General features: G+C 36.6%; 2 protein-coding genes across 3 annotated transcripts; one reads left to right on the forward strand and one right to left on the reverse strand.

Annotated features, from left to right (window-relative positions):
• The first annotated feature begins 1273 nt into the window (after positions 1-1273).
• Positions 1274-5408, forward strand: LOC113284289 (putative glucuronosyltransferase PGSIP8). The gene is made up of 5 exons (XM_026533719.1): positions 1274-1993; positions 2960-3218; positions 3962-4163; positions 4278-4425; positions 4626-5408. The coding sequence occupies exons 1-5, from the start codon at positions 1659-1661 to the stop codon at positions 5161-5163; spliced, it is 1482 nt and encodes a 493-aa protein (XP_026389504.1). The 5' UTR covers positions 1274-1658; the 3' UTR covers positions 5164-5408.
• A 49-nt stretch (positions 5409-5457) lies between these two features.
• LOC113284288 lies at positions 5458-11084 on the reverse strand. Of its 2 annotated transcripts, none has more exons than XM_026533718.1 (2): positions 10312-11084; positions 5458-6785 (listed from the first exon to the last, which is right to left on the reverse strand). In XM_026533718.1, exons 1-2 carry the CDS (start codon positions 10993-10995, stop codon positions 5640-5642), a joined length of 1830 nt encoding a protein of 609 aa, XP_026389503.1. In that variant the 5' UTR covers positions 10996-11084; the 3' UTR covers positions 5458-5639. The 2 variants fall into 2 exon arrangements, with proteins under 2 accessions (XP_026389503.1, XP_026389502.1); XM_026533717.1 differs by having other exon boundaries at positions 5458-6794.
• Between the last annotated feature and the right edge of the window lie 8004 nt (positions 11085-19088).

Consider the following 19088-nt stretch of genomic DNA (forward strand, 5'->3'; position numbering starts at 1 on the left):
ACGAATTTGAATTGCTAAATATGGTGTCTTGGTAACTTGATATCACCACTGTATTTGTGTCTTGGTATCGATCGTGTTAAGGAATCTTGAAATCTTCCTAATCTAAAGTAACAAGGTCCAATTCTATTTCATTAGCTTAATAACAGACATAATCATTAGCAGAACAAAAATACAGAATAAATAAGTGAACTGGAAGTAGGGTTAATGCATGGGTTTCACAGAGAAAAGAACAAGATTTGTAAAATTCGTAGAGATTTCGATCAGATTCATGTCTTTTATCCAATTTTCCGGTTAGATAACGGTTTTTTTGCAGTTACACGGGATGGTTTAAAGAAAAGATGATAGAGAAATCACCCTCGTTCCCGAGACTTGGGAGAAAAGAGGGGAAATCTTTTATGAGTATAGGATAGATAGAATTTAAATCTTACTGGCGGAAACACGTCAGTGCAATTCTAACAGACTCCTCCCCATATGGTTAGTAGGTGGAACTTTAATGAGATACGTTGTCAAACAAGATAATATATGGACTAAACCTGCCCAGGAGAGAAGCTTTCACCTTGTTTGTTTGGATCTGACTCGGCAATAAACTCAGTCTGAATCAAATACCTGATCGTTTGTATTATCATCTTTCTGATGTTTAACTTGAGGTTTGGGTCGACCCATACATTTGATTCTGAAATATTTGAATCATGCAGTATTTTGTACCCGTCTCATTTGATATACATCTGATTCGATTAAAAAAAATCATAATTCTACTGAAATTTAATAATTTTAAATCAGATGTAATGATTCGAATTCAAATTCAGATAGTCAATTAGGACGAATCAATTGGATTAGGAAAAAAAAAGACGGTTGGGGTTGGGATCATGAGACAAGTCGGGGTGAGGTGCACATAGGATAGAGGTCCATAAATATACCCATCCGATATTTTGAAGGGAAAAAACCGGCTAGTGAGACTTACTACCGTTTTTAAAACCTATAGTTGACCAAGAAAAGGGACTGTTCGTTTGGCTTGTGCCTTGGCGGCTGCCCTTCTCCTCCTCCCTTCCCATTTGCCCAGCCAGCAAGTAGTAACCACGTCCACTTGGCTTTTGGTTCTTCTTCCTTCTTTCTCATTTGGTGTCCTGGGAAGGACGCGGTCCCGTCGCTAGCGGCTTGACTGTGTGGGTGGGTCCTCATCACTCTGTCTGTCCACTATAAAAATCTCCGTTAATTAAAAAAAAATTAATAAGTTTTTCTTTATTTATTATCTCCTGCTTGATCCAGTCTATCAATTAATACATTATTATTAAACGTTAACACAACACAAGCAGCAAGCAATAATAATCTCAACTCAGCTGTTTTTTCTTTTCTTCTTCTCTTTGTATTATTGATTCCGTTTTTCATTCCATTCGATTCCGATTCCATCTCCTCTTTTCTAGAAAAAAAAAGCATCCATCTCTTTCTCTCTATTTCCTTGTTTCTTTCTCTCTACAGGAGTCCTCCTCCTCCTCCTCCGTCCTCCGCCGGCTGAAGAAAACAAATTGTTATTATAATCAAGGAGGAGCGGAGAAGAAGCTAGAAAACGCCGCCCTACCTAGCTGGCTTCTTGTTAGTTCTTTCTTGTATATAAGCTGCTGATTAAGTTGATTTCTGGTTTGATGATCTAAAAAACTGAGATGATGAAGATGAAATTGGGTGGTTTTGTGATGAAGATTATATTATTTTCGCTGACTTTGACATTAGTATTACAAGCAACTGTCTATGGAATTTCTGCTGCTGAGGCAGAGAAGAAGGAGTCTTCTTCGTTGTCTTCATTGTCATCTTCTGCTACTGCTTACAGGACAAAGCATAAGAATGCGTATGTGGCAATGATGTATATGGGAACACCAAGAGATTATGAGTTTTATGTTGCAACTCGTGTCATGCTTAAATCGCTAACTAAATTGAAAGTTGAAGCAGATCTTGTTGTCCTTGCTTCTCCTGATGTTCCTGTCAAATGGATTCAAGCTATGTAAGTACTATCCTCTTGTCTCTCTAATTCTACTTTACCTTTTGGTTTTTGTTACCCTACTACTAACTTTACTAATCAAAAGGGGATTCAAATTGACCATCCAAAACACACAACCCCCATTTCACTATTATTTGAACATTTAATCCAAGCATTCAACAGATTTAGGGACTTTTGCATAGAAAATCCATCAATCATGTATGAACAATTTCTTTCCATCTGTCTAGTTAGGTGATTAACATATGTTCCTTGACATGAATGAAGAAAGAACACTTCCAGTTATTTTTGGGTCAACAATGGTGGTGGGGAACCACTTGAGGCAGAAAATTGCAATAGAAATAGAGAAAAGCAAAGGTGTCATTACTCAGTTGGTTGGTTGTTGTATTTGGTCTTGGACTTTGTCTGGTGGTCTAGTCAAGTCTGTGTGTTGGTATTATCTGTCTTTGCTCTCTCTGATCTGGTCATCACTTTGTTTACTTTTCATAAATTAGTTTAATTGATTCTGATTTGTTTTTCTCTAAACCTGGTTGATTCATGGGTTAATGGGTTATCATCAATGTTCTTTAGTTTGTGGAAAGTCATCTTATCTTTGTAAAAACCCACTAACAACAATCCCAGGAAATTAAGAAAAGAGTACTAAAAGACACCTCCATAATTGTAGAAACTAGAAAAACCTGTAGGTGCTTAATAGAGAAAAAAGACAATAAACCCATAAACCCATAGTTGTTGTTGTTTTATTTTTTCTTTGCTCAAATCCAGCTAATGTTGTTTGTTTTGTTTGATTGTGATTACCATTACCCAACACCATCCACGGCAATTGTTTTTTTCCATTATCAAGATGATGACATAACTCCATTTCTTGTTTATTGTGGTAGAACGTGTCTTTGAGTACTATATTATTAAGAAAACATACGACTTATCCTAATTAACTAATAAACTAATCAAAGTGTTTAATGTTGATTATTACAGGGAGCAGGAAGATGGGGCGAAGGTGGTGATAGTTAAAAATGTAGAGAATCCATATCAAAAGCAACAAAATTTTGACAACAGGTTTAAGCTGACATTGAACAAGCTTTACGCGTGGAGTCTCGTGGAGTATGAAAGGGTTGTTATGCTTGATTCGGATAATATGTTCATACAGAAGACGGACGAGTTATTCCAGTGTGGTCAATTCTGTGCTGTCTTCATTAACCCTTGCATCTTCCATACCGGCCTTTTCGTCCTGCAGGTATGTATTTCTATTCCTGCTGTAACTAATTTCAATACCATCAATCGTCCATAGAAGCGATTAGTTGTTCACATTGCCTTTTTCAACATCGTGTCGGTGCTGAATGTTTTGATTTTAGAATGTTATCCTTTTAAGGACCACTTGTTTCCCTTAAAAAGCATGCCCGGCTATACCCATCCAGCTTTATCTATTTTACTCCACCTTCTGCATATCCTTTTTATTTTTAAAATTCTGATGATTAAATATAAAGCGAATACTTTCAATAATACCAGAGTTATTCTCAAACTGCTCCCTATGCTGGTTGGCATTGCCCGACACTAACATTAAATCTCTGAAGTAAGAAAGGCAGGCTGTAGGAAGCTGTAGGAAGCAGGGATCATGACAGGCCAGTTATCGTACGTGCTTAGGAGCATATAAACTACTCCCCAGGTCCCTAGTTTTTTCCACTTAATTCAGTTTCTATAGAAGCTTTCATGGGGTAATTCCAATCATTAGTGAAGACAAATGAACGGTGGAAATAAATGTTGCACAAGTAGGTAGCACAATATGATAGGTAGGGGATTTTGTCTACAAAGAGAACCCACAACTTGAGGCCTAGTCCATACTGAACCCTCATATGATTTACATTACGCTGCTTTAGTACTGCTGCTGCTACCCATTCATATGATTTTCATGTTCTGTTAACATAATGTTTAGTAATAGAAAATTATAATTCTAACTTTGCTTGTTCTTGGTATTAAAAGCCATCGGCGGAGGTGTTTAAGAACATGCTTCATGAAATAGAGATTGGGAGAGACAATCCAGACGGTGCTGACCAGGGTTTTCTCACTGGATATTTCTCAAACTTACTTGACGAGCCAATGTTCCATCCACCTCTGAATGGAACCAAACTAGATGGTCATTACAGGCTTCCTTTAGGTTATCAGATGGATGCTTCTTACTTCTGTAAGTAAACTAAACACTCCGATCAATTTGTAAGTTCATTCCTGCTTCTTCATTGTTCCGTAAGAGTCCAAAGTCTAAAAAATTGATTTTCATGTTTTCCTTTTTGTTTTTCAGATCTGAAACTTGCATGGCGAATTCCTTGTGGGCCTAACAGTGTTATCACCTTCCCGAGCGCCCCATGGATGAAACCCTGGTATTGGTGGTCATGGCCTGTCCTTCCATTAGGCTTCTCATGGCACGAGGCACGCCGAGAAACACTTGGGTAAATTTTAACTTTTAAGCTTTCTCTACTGACAATTTCCAATTCTAAAGCATATCTAGTGCTGTTAATGTTGTTCTTTCTGTAAATGGTATATTCACTATTATTTCGGGTTTTTTGCTCCGCATTTCACTCTCCTGTATAGTTTTTATCTGCTTGGTTTTATTTTTCTTAATGTGGTGATGGATGATTATTTGAAACAGGTATGGTGCTGAGATACCAGTAGTCGTGATCCAGGCTTTAATGTACCTAGGAGTGATGGCAGCTGCTCGGCTTGCACGACCCAACTTGTCCAAGCTTTGCTACCGCCCACACAAAAATCTCACATTCTTACAAACAGGGCTCAAGTTTATAGCAATGTGGTCAATCTTAGTGGCCTACATACTTCCTGTGTTCCTCATCCCTCGGACAGTTCATCCACTCCTTGGCTGGTCACTCTACCTGCTCGGCTCTTCATCACTTGCATCAGTTGCTATCAATACTTTCCTTCTTCCAGCAGTTCATGTTTTAACACCTTGGCTAGGAATTTTCTGTTCCCTACTGGTGATGGCATTCCCTTGGTACACCAATGGGGTTGCAAGAGCACTCTTTGTTTTTGCATACGCCTTCTGCTGTGCACCATTCTTGTGGGGATCACTGGTGAAAGTAGTTACGTGCTTGCAGGTATCTCTTGAGAGAGAAGCCTTCTTACCAAGACTGGGTGAATCTCCGCAGCTTTCTGGATTTAACAAGTTGTATTAAAAACGCACACGACGAGATATACATAGTGATGTAGACAAAGAAAGTGCATACGCATTTTCAGATTCAAGATGATATTCATCAATCAGATCTTGTTGATCGAGTAGAAAAAAAAGATCCATTTCCTAAACAGATCAATCAATTATTTGTATTTGTGCATATCTACGCGTAGGCAGCCCATCTATGTAAACCAGCTACCACAAATTCTTTCCTTCTTGTTCTCCATTTTTTACTTTTCTTTTGCTTAAGACTGCATTTACTTGCTAAAAGGATATCATGACACTAAAAATGATGTAAAGGAACAAATACTATAACTGTCTCCCTTTTCCGTATCTCTATTATGTGATGTTATTGTTAACAAAAAAAGTTTAGCTATCTGACATCTTGAATACAGATTACCTACACCAAAAAGGAATTATAATCCAAACACCATTCAAAAAAAATAAATACTTGGCATCATTCTATCAGCTTGCAACAACCTAGAGTCCTTGCTGCATTTCTGCAACTACTTGACCATCTAGAGGCATGCTGTTGACCACAATCGGCTGCTGAGATATGTTAACATGGGCTTGTTGTTGATGATGATGCTCTTGAGGGACGAAGACAGACTGCGTGTTAGGGTTAGCAGGGTAAAGCGCTTGAAGCCCAACTGGACCATATATAGCTTGGTGACCTTGGAAGCGCCTCACCTTTGACAGGTGCTTTTTACCAACCAGGTGAAACTCCAGAACGGCCTGTGTATCACATTTCACATTGCACAAATCACAACTAAAAGGTAAAACCTCTTTTGGAGGCTTTATCACCCTGCTTATCTTATTCTCGGCCATCCTCATACGCTTACCACCCCGACCACCTCTCAGATTCCTCTTGAGACTACGTTTCCTCGTGTCAAACTGATCCACTTTCTGCCCTTCGGTGGTTCCTTCATCTTTATCCACCTCTGGGGCCTCAGCCAGCTCCTGCGCTTTATTCTGCTGCTCAGAATCGATTACCTGGTCATCATGAGTAATAGTTTCAGTTGCCAGAGATTTTAGATCCGGTTGGTTGACGCTTTCATTCGGATGAACATTCTCCGGTTGTGCTGTAGCTTCTTGACCTCCTGTGGTTATCTTCTCAGTTTGTATCCTAGGCAAATCGAGGGAGCAAGTTGGGTTTGATGTAAGGTTTCGGGAATTCTGCACCTCCTCAAACCTTAGCAGGTTTTTTTTATGTTTCTTCCCCTTTCTGTGCTGATCGAGGTTATCTGGAGTGGTGCAATCCAATCTACAAATCTCACACCACGTAATCCCTGGAGGTCGTTTAGTTGATCGGGTTGCTTGTACTGATGTTGTAGTAGTTGCTGCTGTAGACGACGCTGATGCTGGAGTGGCTTGTGGTAGCTCATCCGCACCTGTCTTGACATGTGTGGATGCTTCCTCTGATTTCTGAGCTGAAGCTTCTGGGAACGTTGATAATGAATCACACCGTGATGGGAAACGGCGACCACCACCACGTCCCCTTCCGTGAGAATAAGGTGCTGGCCCGTCTGGCCTTGAGTGTCTGTTCCCCAAATTCGCTCGACTGGTGCCTCTGAATGTCCTTGCACCTCTTTTAACCCCACCTCTGTTATACGAAGATCTCCCAGCCTGCAAGGTCTTTTAATGGGTCTGTGAGACAAGAGTACCATATCTGTTTTAGATTGAAGAAAGGTTTCAAACTAATTTTGAGGAAAGGGAAAGACGACATGGGGTGTTGATCAAAAAGTTTGAAATCGAATATGAGAGCCCCATGTAATGACCAAGAAAACCACACTTGTCCACACATGCATGCTGATGTATGATTCACGAAATGTACAAACAAGTTAATAAAAATTATGTCTGCCCAAATTTCAGATAAAACCACTTACAATGGCATGAAACAACAACAAGACTTCAAATCAAGAAAGATCAAAACCTGAACTACGAACTATTGCAACACAACATTAATTTGATTATTATGAATAAGCTAATTTCAAACAACAGAGATTAAAACACCACAGGAAATTCATTGGTAAGATCAGAATGTCTGTCTTCGAAGAGACAGAGGAGGAACCAACTTATGGTACAAGGAAATCAGCATTGCTTCACCATGCAATTAAAGCTTTTTCATTCAGACGCAAACACTATGGAAATAAACACAGGTCACTGACATTTGGCTATATTTATGGTATAGCAACAAATCATGATTTGTTCAAACTAAATTAGATTAGTGATAATCCTGGATTTAAGATGGTTGAGGTTCCTAAACATGTACTTGAGCCTGATCTTCGTGATTGCTACATCAAGTTTAAAATAGATTAAAGATACCATGAGGTGGCATAAACCCTTCTAGATGAGGAGTCTCTTAACTCGTTATGGTAAGGTTGGAGGCCACATGATAAGCATGACATGGACTCTATTCTAGCCTCTTGCATAAATTAAGCATGAGAAGTAAAGTCCTAGTCCGAAATCTAATTTTGATTCGTATCTCCACACAAATTCAGTATCTACAAAGGACTAAATGTTTTGTAATTTCATACTTATTGTTTTAAGTGAAGTTGTATAACGTGATCTTTTGTATTATACCAAGCTCCTGCAAAAGCCCATAAGGTAAAACTCGTAATCTTGCTTTAAGGCTAAAGTGATGAACTGAAAGCTGAATTTTCAATAATAGTGTCTTAAAATAAAGGTTTAATAATGGAACTAAGTTACGTAAACACACATCTGCCGCTGGATTTAATTGCCTCAGGCACATTGGAATCAAAGAATAATGCAGGGCACATGTAAATGTATATTGAAACACCATAGCGAAAATACGTAATTAGACATCTCATCTCATTTAAATAAAGACAACATAATCACGGAACGTCAATCAGATGTTACTGATCAAAAACAGTTAATCAAGTCAAAAAATTTATTCTGCAAAGCAACACAACAATTTGTTTCTTCAACTTCATATCATGACTAAGACTCACGAACCAAGCCATTTGGCAAAAGACAACTAAGTAACCAAAGGTGTGTTGATTTGCAACCAGTGCAGGCATGTATGTTGTAAAAGGCGCATAGGTGCACGAGTCGTGCAAGGGGCGCCTAGACAATAAAACGCCCAAGGTGCCAAAATGTGAGCATTTTTTTTTTAATTATTTTCTGGGCGCCTTAGGCTCGCCTAGCGCCTAATACAACATACACTGGAATTCGTCAGAAAGTAAACTCTGACAAATCCCAAGGTGATAACCATTTGGCAATTGTGGTACCTAGAGAGAAAAATAGAGATAAGAGAGAGAGAGAAAGATGCATACCCATTCCAAGAATCCAACTCCAATAGGGGAATATGATGGTGATGATGAAGCCAATGATGGTAGTCAAAACTTGGGCCCCACAATCAACTTTCCTAGTGGAAAATGATGAAATTTAGCATTTCTAGTAACATAAATGGTTTTCTTGGTCCATAAGGTCAGGGGTAATTCTTGATAATCATCATTTAATAAGAAATATATGAATAGAAATTTCAGGATATCACAAAATTCTAGCTTCTTACGACAGGATTACTCATTGCCCGACAAGTATGCAAGATTCCCGAAATGTCGAACTTGAACACTACTTTCAACTGACCGAATCACAGCGTCGACATCCAACAACCTTGCAAATGGAGATATTTTGTCATAAAAAGGAATGAGCAATGCTCTCTGAATCCTATAACACGAGCCTGATTGGAACATCTGTCTAGTCTGGACGTACAGTTTTCCTTGTTATATCAACACTGCAATAAATGTGACACAAATGCACCCTGATAAACTCCCAACTTGGTCCACAAAATGTGCAGCGGATCAGTTCAACCCCACTGAAATTCTTGCAATGTGTGTGGTCTTAAACATAAAAGTCGGAGAAGTAGAAGCAGAATCATGACTGAATGCACTTTTATAACTACCACCGCTAGAGGTTTGCTGGATACCAGCACCTAGCTCCTAAATACCAAATTACCAATAATGCAAACGGAAGACAGAACTTGGTTGTAGGGTGTGATTTAGGAAAATAATCAGAAGCGAAAGAAGTTAAGGAATTAAGAATTATTCAGGAACAAGGTCCACACATCTGACTCTCTGACGATCCTAATGTTCCAGCAATTTGGGGTTGCAATATCCAAGAAGCAAGAATACTGGTTCAGGTAGGATATTTATCAATTATTCAACAATAACTTCAAAAATGAGGATCTCATTTGACTCGGAAGTAATCATCAAAAACAGGTGTACGTGTACCAACCAGCCCATGTAGAGTGCTTATGTAAGACATATAGCTACTAATACTACAACGTTTGACACTAGAGGCTGATCAGCTGCCACATTCTATATAAACATATAACGACTAGCACCCTTTCCCCTGGTAGAAAGTTCCACCATGGACACCAACAATGTGGATGTATGCAGAACTATGATATACCTATGTCCTTGGGTATGTTGTAAGCATTACCCTCTTAGATGTAGAAACAAAGGGGTCGAGAAATACCAAATCTTCATCCGTCCATGTTACAAACAAGGATACACCAATGTAATGCATGGAAACACACGGAAATTCACAGTTTGCAATCTTAAATACTGAAAACTCACATATGAAGTTAGTATAACATAACCACATCTACTTAACCCTAACTGCTGCATCAACATAACAATAAGTTCAGTATCTCAACAACTAAACATTTGCAGACCAAAATTAAAAAGAAAAAAGCAACAAAATCAAAACAACACTGTTTTCAGAAATCAACACCTCATAACTACAAAAACTAGGAAACACTCTAAAGGAAAATAAATGCATCTGAAAAGATTCATTTGCTCATATATCCAATCCTCGAAAAGTTTCCCTATTAACCATCTAATCAGCTAAGCAGCATAAGTCACTAGGCAAGCGAATCCTCCAAAAGTTTCCCTATCAACCATCTAAGCAGCATAAGTCACTAGGCATGCGAAATCCATAACTAGGTGCCGACTTGAAGAAAAAAAAAATGGTATGTATCAAGAGGTATCAGCAAGCCTAAGACTGATTAAACCACAACAGAACAATCCAATTTCAGAAATATGCATAGTTTGATTAAATACAGGCAATAAAATGATCTTAACATTCATCTGCAAAGAAAACTAGTAACAGTTACAAAACCACATACCCCAAAATGAACCGGATAGGGAGCATGCTGAATCGGCATTGGCATTTGACTGTACATTCCTCCTCCTCCAACTCCTAGTTCATTGTTAGGATTCCAATGTCTGTCTTGCACTCCAGCAGCCATTGCTCTCTCAGCTGCATCCATATTACCAGCAAAGTGTGTCAATTGTGATAACGCCTCAACAGCAGCGGCAGCAGCAGGGTTCAAACCTGGATAATCAGAAGATGTTGATGGGTTATCAAGTGGTTGAGTGTAAGGAGGATAATAAGCATTTTGAGTAGCCACTGCTGCTGCTTCGGAGGAAACTCCTGGTGGTTGGATAGGAGGAGTATTGTCTATCTGAGAATATGATTGGTGATGATGATGGTAAGCATTTGAATAATCATGGTGATAGTATGAAGGGTAATGTTGTTGCTGTTGCTGCTGCTGCTGGTGGTGGTGGTGGTGGTGCTGTGGTTGTGGGTAATGTGAGTATGACGGGTGGTGGTGATATGATTGATCGTAATTTTGTTGGATTGGTTGATTGTATGATTGAAAATGATGAAGGGAAGAAGGATCGTAAGATGAATATGATGCTGCTGATTCTTGTTGTTGTTTCTGTCGTTGAATTTGATGTTCTTGAAATTGTTGATGTAATTGTTGGATTTGTTGCTGTTGAGCTTGTGTGAGAGATGGAAGATCCATGATTTTTTTTCTCAGCGGGATGATTAGGGTTGTTGGATTTCTCGATTCCTCCTCTTTTTTCCACCTCTTTCTGTTGTTGGGTTGGAGCGCTTGGGGCGTCAATCTAATTTCATTCCTGTTGATTTTGCCCATTTTAAGCAAACGGGTTCTGGACGTTCCGGGTCCGGTTCGCAGAGGAAGGCTATGGAGCCAAAAGAATATATCGCCATACTTGCCCAAGGAGGCTCCCACAAACCCTTGATGATTGAGAACCCAGGAATGGGATATCGAGATAAATGTGCAACTTGACTAATATAGCGGATCCCCAATCATAAGTGACAATTTTTCTATATCTCGCAACCCGTCTAATCATCCTATATGAGTAAGAATTTTTGAGTTGGAAAAAAAACATGAACCAAATAACCATAAAATAAATACCTTGTATGTTCTTGGTCATATGTGGACTCTTTTGGATCGTTATTCACATGCAACTCATTGAATACAAATACATTTAAACGAGAATTAGGAATTTCAATGTTTCTTTAGTTCTTGCGTCCCCGGTGTCGACAATGTTTAAAGGAAATTCATCTTTATATTTGTCTTTTTCCATCAACTTTCTTGATCAAATGGAACATCATCTCCTACTCCGAAAAGTATACCAAGTAAGAAATACAATCTAGCGGTGTTAAATTCTGTAAAATTATTAATTTCATATAATTTTTATATTAATTGCATGAAAACTAAAAATAATTGATATACCTATTTGGAAATCTTGAAAAAGAAACGCGTGTGTAGTATACACCATCTATGTAAACAACAATTAGTTCGAATGTTTTTTCGCATTAATATAGTACAAATTAATCCAAGGAAATATATCAACAATAAATCTAGCACAATGAGGTAACTTTCCATAAACTTTGAAAAGTTTGTACCAACCACTTATTGGTTTTCGAAAAGCACTATTTCGCTGATGACCTTGAGTTGTGGATAATTCTTGACCAGAAAGAAAGTAGATTGAGATTGTTCACTTCATCTGAACCTTCTCGTGTCGTCGGTAGAGGTTGACTGTGTTTAGTCCTATGTTATTTCCATTTCTTCTTCGACTAATATCTTGAGATTGAGATATGGTGGTACTTTTGAAAAAGTTAGAGAAGTAGAATAAGAATTAGAAGGATTTTTGGTGGTGAAAATATTTAGAGAAATGTGAATATGTTGTGAGTAGAGATGTTAAATGAGGTTGTTGTTTTTTGTTTTGTTTTTTTTGGTTTGGAAGGGTGGTCTTGTTCTACACCCATAACTTCTTATAAGGAGTTAGTTCTGGAAATTACGGGGTTTGAACCCTACCTCCGCAGTGGGATGGAACATGCCAACCATCAGACCACTTGAATTTATAGAGTCTGATAAACTAAACGTTTTTTTCGTGTTAGAAGTTTGACATTTGAGCAACTTAGGCCGGGTCAATCAACCTCGATAAACCCTTTTGCCATTGCCCAAGAATGGTTTGCCCGTCCACATAGCATAACAAATATGTTGTTTTGCCTTTTTCTACTAGATTTTTTTTTAGATTTTTGGCCCAAAAAGTGAATATATAACTGGGAAAAACGGAAAATAAAAAGTTGAGAAAGATTTGGGCTAGGCTCGGACTCAGGTATCCAACAATTAATTTGGTGTATTTCCTCTAATATAAATACAGTAAACTCTCACTTTCTTAAGGTAACCCCAATTCCAGTAAACTCTCACTTTCTCCAGGTAACCTCAATTCCAGAAATGAAAAACGCCGGAGAGAAATCTGGAGAAGTTAAGAAAAAGAGAGTGTATAAGAAGAAAACCACTAAGATTAAAAGAGAAACTTCGACCTCTGGTAGACGTAAGAATGAGAAGTGGTCTAAGGAAAAAGAAAACGTTGTTCTTGAGGGTGTGGAGAAATGTGGTGATGGTAATTGGGTGGCAATCCTGCTTCTTTACTCTGACGTCTTAGAGAAAGGATTAGTAGTAGATATCCATGTAAACCCTAAGAATTTCTTGATCTACCTTATTATCGATTTTAATTTCAATTTTGTAGAGATGTATTTTATTTTATTTTAATTTCATCAGAATCATTGTCTGTCAAATTCTTATTTCTGTATTTTTTTAGATCTGGTTTTTTCTTGAAAAATTCATCATCTTTTTGTTCCTTAATCTAATAACTTCTTTGATCAGTTTTTCATTGTTTGATTTTTTTTACAACATTTGGTGATGATCTTTTTTCGTATCAATACATTATATTTTCTCCATCACAGCTTATTATTATACTAATTTTAACTAATTAAAAAAGATTATTATTGTATGTACAACATCCTCCTTTAGTTTAACAAAATACAATAAAAATTAAAAGTGAAAATATATATTTACACATAATAATTCAGATAAAAAAAGTGTTTGAAAGAGACTTTTAATAAAAATAAATATTATCAGTAATCACATCATACATTTATCGTATGTTTTCATAGATTACATATTTATGAAAGAGAATACAAAATATTTTTAAAATTTTTGGAAGTCTTCCAAATACAAATTTTGCACAATCAAGGTAAATATGCAAAATATTTGAGTTTTCAAGTTATTAACGAGTAATTCGAACTTTAGAAGACATTTTTACAATCTACAATCAGTAACATAAACTTTGAAAGAGATTTTAAACATATACAACCAATAACACAATACTTTGTATACCCTTTAAAGTCTTTAGAAATCACCAAAAGTATTTTTTGAGTGAACCCTCATTAAAACAGAAATGGTTATGAGTCTTATGACTGTATGCAACATATGAATTTTTATTTTTATTTTTAGATCTTATGTATCTAAGTCATTTTCTTTTAACGATGTTTGGGAGGGAACTAATCAATCCAGGCATGAAAATAACATCCCACTCAAAACCTGATGACGGGCTCCAGATCAAGTTCAGACGCATTTAAATATCCAATTACCCTTTCCAAACTTCTCAACACCATCTAACACAGCTTCTTCCTCTTCCGGCATCCATTTCTCATTGCGTCTACCAGCAGTAGACGATCTTTTCCTCTGGAGAATCTTCTTATTTCCCTTTCTAATTTTCTCTTTGGAATTCTTCATCTCTGGAAATTGGGGTTTGGTGAAGAAGGAAAGTGAGAGACCGAGAGAGTTCACTCAGTACTTTATAGAGAGATTTCTCATTTGGTCCTTAATAGTATTTAGTTTCCCTTACACTTTGTTTACATTTTGTCATGTGTATTGTGCGAGTCTGTGTAAGTGTGTGAGGAGAGTGCGTGTATCTGGTCATATATATATTCCTTCACTCTCTCTTTGGATTTGTAAGGATAATTGTTTTTCATTTTACACATCAACTCTCATTTGGTCCTGAGCCAAAATATATAGTTGTTGCAGGGTCCAACCAGAAATTAGATTTATTATGGGGGTCCATAAATGTCCAATACCAGTATATCCTTACTCATCATACCGGCATAATAATAATAATAATAAGATAAAAGAAAATTTTCTTCTTTCTTTTTTCTATTTCTATTAGCGTTATTCCAATGAGATTTTCAAATTTTGCGTGGATCGGCAAACTAATTTCTTCCAGTAGGACGTGGACCGGCAAACTGGCTTCTTACAGTGGGAAAATGGTTAAACTAACTTAATGGGATCCATTTTATATAAAAAACACTCTAATATTCTAGTGGGACCCATTTTTCTATAAAAGAATATTTTGATAATATCAAATCCTTATTTATTAAAAAAAGTGAATATTTTTATAATATCAAATGGGACCTATTTATATATGATACCAACACGTTCCCATGTTTATATATAAACATAAATATATTAAGTATAACTAATATAGAGAAAAGTAAAAGAAAGATAACTTAAAAAATGACTACTAGAAATTTAAAAGGAATCTTCATAATTAAAAGGAACTTAAAACATAAATAACGAGTAGAGATACTTACAAAGTAATCTTTTATTCCTTAACAGATAGCACACCAAACAACTTCAAACTCACACTCAGAACATGAAAACACTCACAAACTATCACTCTCAAAGAAGGAAATACTCACAAGCTTTCACTCTCAAATTCTTAGACAATCACTCTTGAAAACTAAAAACTTGCCCTTTTCCCTTTCACTTAATGGATATTTATATAGGGGAAAGTTTGCAGAAAAACAAAAGAGAAAAGATTTTCTTTTTTGAGAAACCTATCTATAATTAAAACAACGTATAAGTGACAGACATAATCCAAGGTGGAAATCTTAGATAAAATTTATCTTTTTCCTTTTTTGGAAAAATACTTAACTTTTTCACTTTTACTTTTTTGAAGCAAATACATGTCCTTGAAGATAGTGGATTGATCCTGCTTCCTGTTGATAAATTTTTGACCGATAATCTCGCTACTATACCGCGATATTTCCTTAAATAATCTAATTAGAATTTTTCTTAATTTCCATTCAAACCCTAAATGAGTCCAAAGAAATCATCACCATTTGCATTTAAGTCCTCTGTACTTTTCGATTTTATTTCTTCTTCCTCCAAAATTTTGGAAGAGGAGGGTTGGGAACCCAAGTCTTCGTTATCAAGTGCCTCCAAAATTTGTTTTTTAAATTCCTCCTTTGACAAGCTCCCGTGCCTATGCTTCAACGCGAGTATGTGGGTTGAGAATTCTATCGGCATTGAGGAGGTCGATGCAGATGCCATAAGCTGGGCTGCAACAAACTGCATGTTAAATATAGATGGTTTTAGATGTGCATCATTATATCTATTCCACCATTTGATATATAATTGTCTTTCAAAGTAAGGTATATAATCCCATCTAGGATAATTGTCTTGCGGAATCGAATAATTCCATCTTGGAATCCATGGGATTTCATACAGTATAAAGAACCACTGCATTAATCGTCTTATATCATATGATTGGATATTAGCCTTGATAAACTTATTTAACATATCTACAATATATGCAGGTAAATCTCCAGGCACGGCCCCCAGATACTCAGCCATGCTCTGAACCAATTTGGTAGCTCTTTGATTGTATTAGTTTTAAACCAATATACCAGGAATGAGGGAATCTCTGATTTTGAAAGCAAAATGTATGCATCCATGCTTTAATTTAGTCAGCACTGTAATATTAGGGTTCAGAAGTAGAACTTTCAATATTTCATATATATATTCACCATTAAGCCGAAAGATTCACCATTTCTTTTGAATCCAGAATTCATATCTGGTGTCTGAACTTTCCCAGAAGAATAATATTCATAACAAATATGATGATTGTTAACTCATATCTGAATAAATTAAACGCTCCTATACAGATTCCAGATAATATAGAGCGACTAATTAATTGAATCTAGTGATGTACGTTCACGGGATGAATTCCTAGAAAAATATATCGAAAAGTCATTCGAAAGATGTCTTTGGTGTCTGAAAATTTCCCCAGAATAATATTCAGAATTACTGTCGACTCATATTTGAATCAATTAAACGATCCTAGACAGATTATCTGCTAGTATGGAGCAACTAATTAATTGAACCCAGTGCAGTATTCATCGGTTGAATTCCTACAAAAATACACTAATTAAACCTAATATCCACATACTCAGATACATGGCTTTTTTCATCTAAATTCCAAAGCGCTTTTTCATCTTATCTTCAGTTATTGGACCTTTACTCAGGTTTGTAGATATTTTTCGTCCTTTTGTAGGTTTTAATGAAGTGGCAAGGAGTCTCCTCATGTAAGTTTATCAATTATCCTTGTGCGTAGTTATTTTTATCTCGTTATCAATATGATCTCAGTCTAACTTTGTTTTCTTGCAGTCTAGAAGGAGATCCGACCATTTGTCTTTTATTTTGTTGATTTTATAAATCCTGTACAGACATCGACTGCGTTGGACGACGCCTTACAAGTTGAAAAAAAAGCCTCCTCTTTTACCTTCAATTTTTGGGAAGTTTAGTCTTATTTGTATTCACAAATTCATTTTTCCATGTTCCTTTGCTTTTTCTATTATGCTACAATAATCAGTAAGTATGGTGGATTCACGCCTAACTTATTTGATTCACGATTAACCATAAACAACCTATTTGCATTAATCCCTTCTCACTTTGGGATTGTTTTGTTATAAATAAAAAGGTGCAGTTATCCTGTGATGGATTTCTTTCTCATATAAATAAGTGAACAATCTAAGATTGTAATGATGTTCATACCTTCGACTGATAGAGTCCTTGGCCATGATTCATATTGGTTGTCAAATGCATAATAAACGTTGTGTACATGTTGCAGGTTTGTCTAACTCAAACTACTAGAAGACCAGTAGCATGATGATTTTGTTGATATTTACATCTCTAGTGTTAATGTATATATCTTGGTTGGTTCCTTAATAATTACCAAGATACACCATTGGACTTTCCATTTTTTTATATCTGCTTCAAACTAGGTGAATTTTTAGTATAATCTAATCCTAAGGTTAGTCATTAAAGAGAACAAACTTGCGATGAGTTTTCAAGAATTTAAACATATTTTGAGATGAGTTTTATTGTATTCTTCCCACAATATTAAAATACAGATGAGCAAGCGGCTACGGACATACGACTAGTAGATGTCATTGCCAAGAAGCAAGCTCAAATTATCACATAAGAGTGCAAAACTGGTAAGGCTTTCCCATTTGAGCATTTTATCATAATAACTACTTATTTCGTCTTGTTTTTATTTATTCTGATCGACATGACCTTCAAAAAATAAAAATTACGAAAGGTGGATCTTTAGTTATTGTTGTACATTCATTTGAGAATGTTTGGAAGGGGCATTGGAAATATTTTCTGAGAGTGGTGTTGATGGAGTCGAGATAAAACAGAATGGTGACTATATGTACTCGCGTCTTTTCAGGTGATATTGCAATAGAAGTTTTGGATCTACTACTGAACCTGCATTCGTACTAACAACTCGACAAGTCAAGATAAAGGTATGGTCTAAATATGCCATGATTCTTTGTAAGTAATGGCATGTCTGAGGCATAAAATGGTATATATTCAAAGTTTTGACAACATTATCACAATGTACATTATGAACTTTTTTATTTAATGTAGATACCAATGTCGAAAAGAACACATGTTGTGTAAAGAACAGTTATTAGGTTTGAGGCAGAAGGTGTAGGATTTTGTAATACTGAGAATTCTGAAATTGTAATTACAAAGTATGGAATTTTATAATATATTTTTTACATGTTTTGAAACGGATATATTAGTTTATTAAAGTAAGTTACTCATTGCTTTGATTAAATTAAGCAGCGTACACAAAGCTATTTGAGAAACATATGTGTGACAAACCGAAAAATTACACCTGGATGCGCCAGGATGTGCAGACCATAATTCCCCAATGCGCCATTCTGATGTTAGTAACCGGGCCTTAAAGCTTTGATTCGCGCTAGAAAAATGCACATTCATTTGCCATTGCAAGAATGCTTAACAAGCATGATGCATAATTCTACACCGTTCCAACTTACCACAAAACAGGGGTATAAAGCCTTGAAAGCTAAGGCCAATGCCTCTTGCATGCATCACTGGATTACACACACCATCCAGGCATAATGCATTCATTGAATTTGCACATAGGCCATTCCGAGCCTTTAGGATATTATCTTACTTAGCTTACAGATTAGCTTACTCTCTTGACCATATCCAATGCGTCATTGGTGCATGGCCACATTTTACACCTTAATAAGAATATATAAGCATCCCAGTAATGGTATGAAATTTACCACGTCAAATGTGGCCACAATCATCTCTTACATAGCATCACCGAGCTAGGCGATATGAGAGGCCAATATGCCGCAATCATCTCACAATTAGATGATATGAGCGATAACGTACTGAACTGTTAGTGTTGCAACTCATTGCGGCTGCCTACGTACCCTTCCCTACTCCAAAGGAATCAACCACTGACCGCAGTTCATCATCGAAGGTACAAGGAACTTAAGCCAACTTGTTTTGCGAGGATATGGCCGAGCAATGCCTAGTCCGTATACTTTGTTCCGTCAAAATGAATCAAGGTGATGCATACTTTAGTCGGTGACATGGCACAATAATTACCATGCATAATATGCTCCATTGTC

This window comes from Papaver somniferum, chromosome 5 (genome assembly GCF_003573695.1).
Source record: "Papaver somniferum cultivar HN1 chromosome 5, ASM357369v1, whole genome shotgun sequence".
NCBI lineage: Eukaryota > Viridiplantae > Streptophyta > Magnoliopsida > Ranunculales > Papaveraceae > Papaver > Papaver somniferum.

Excerpts from the sequence above, each read along its gene's own strand:
- LOC113284289 (XM_026533719.1), top strand. The coding sequence starts at position 1,659 with ATGATGAAGATGAAATTGGGTGGTTTTGTGATGAAGATTATATTATTT. Across the intron at positions 3,219-3,961 it reads CCGGCCTTTTCGTCCTGCAG|CCATCGGCGGAGGTGTTTAA; the intron begins GTATGTATTTCT and ends TGGTATTAAAAG. Across the intron at positions 4,426-4,625 it reads GCACGCCGAGAAACACTTGG|GTATGGTGCTGAGATACCAG; the intron begins GTAAATTTTAAC and ends TATTTGAAACAG.
- LOC113284288 (XM_026533717.1), bottom strand. The coding sequence starts at position 10,995 with ATGGATCTTCCATCTCTCACACAAGCTCAACAGCAACAAATCCAACAA. Across the intron at positions 6,795-10,311 it reads CCTATCCGGTTCATTTTGGG|ACCTTGCAGGCTGGGAGATC; the intron begins GTATGTGGTTTT and ends ACCCATTAAAAG.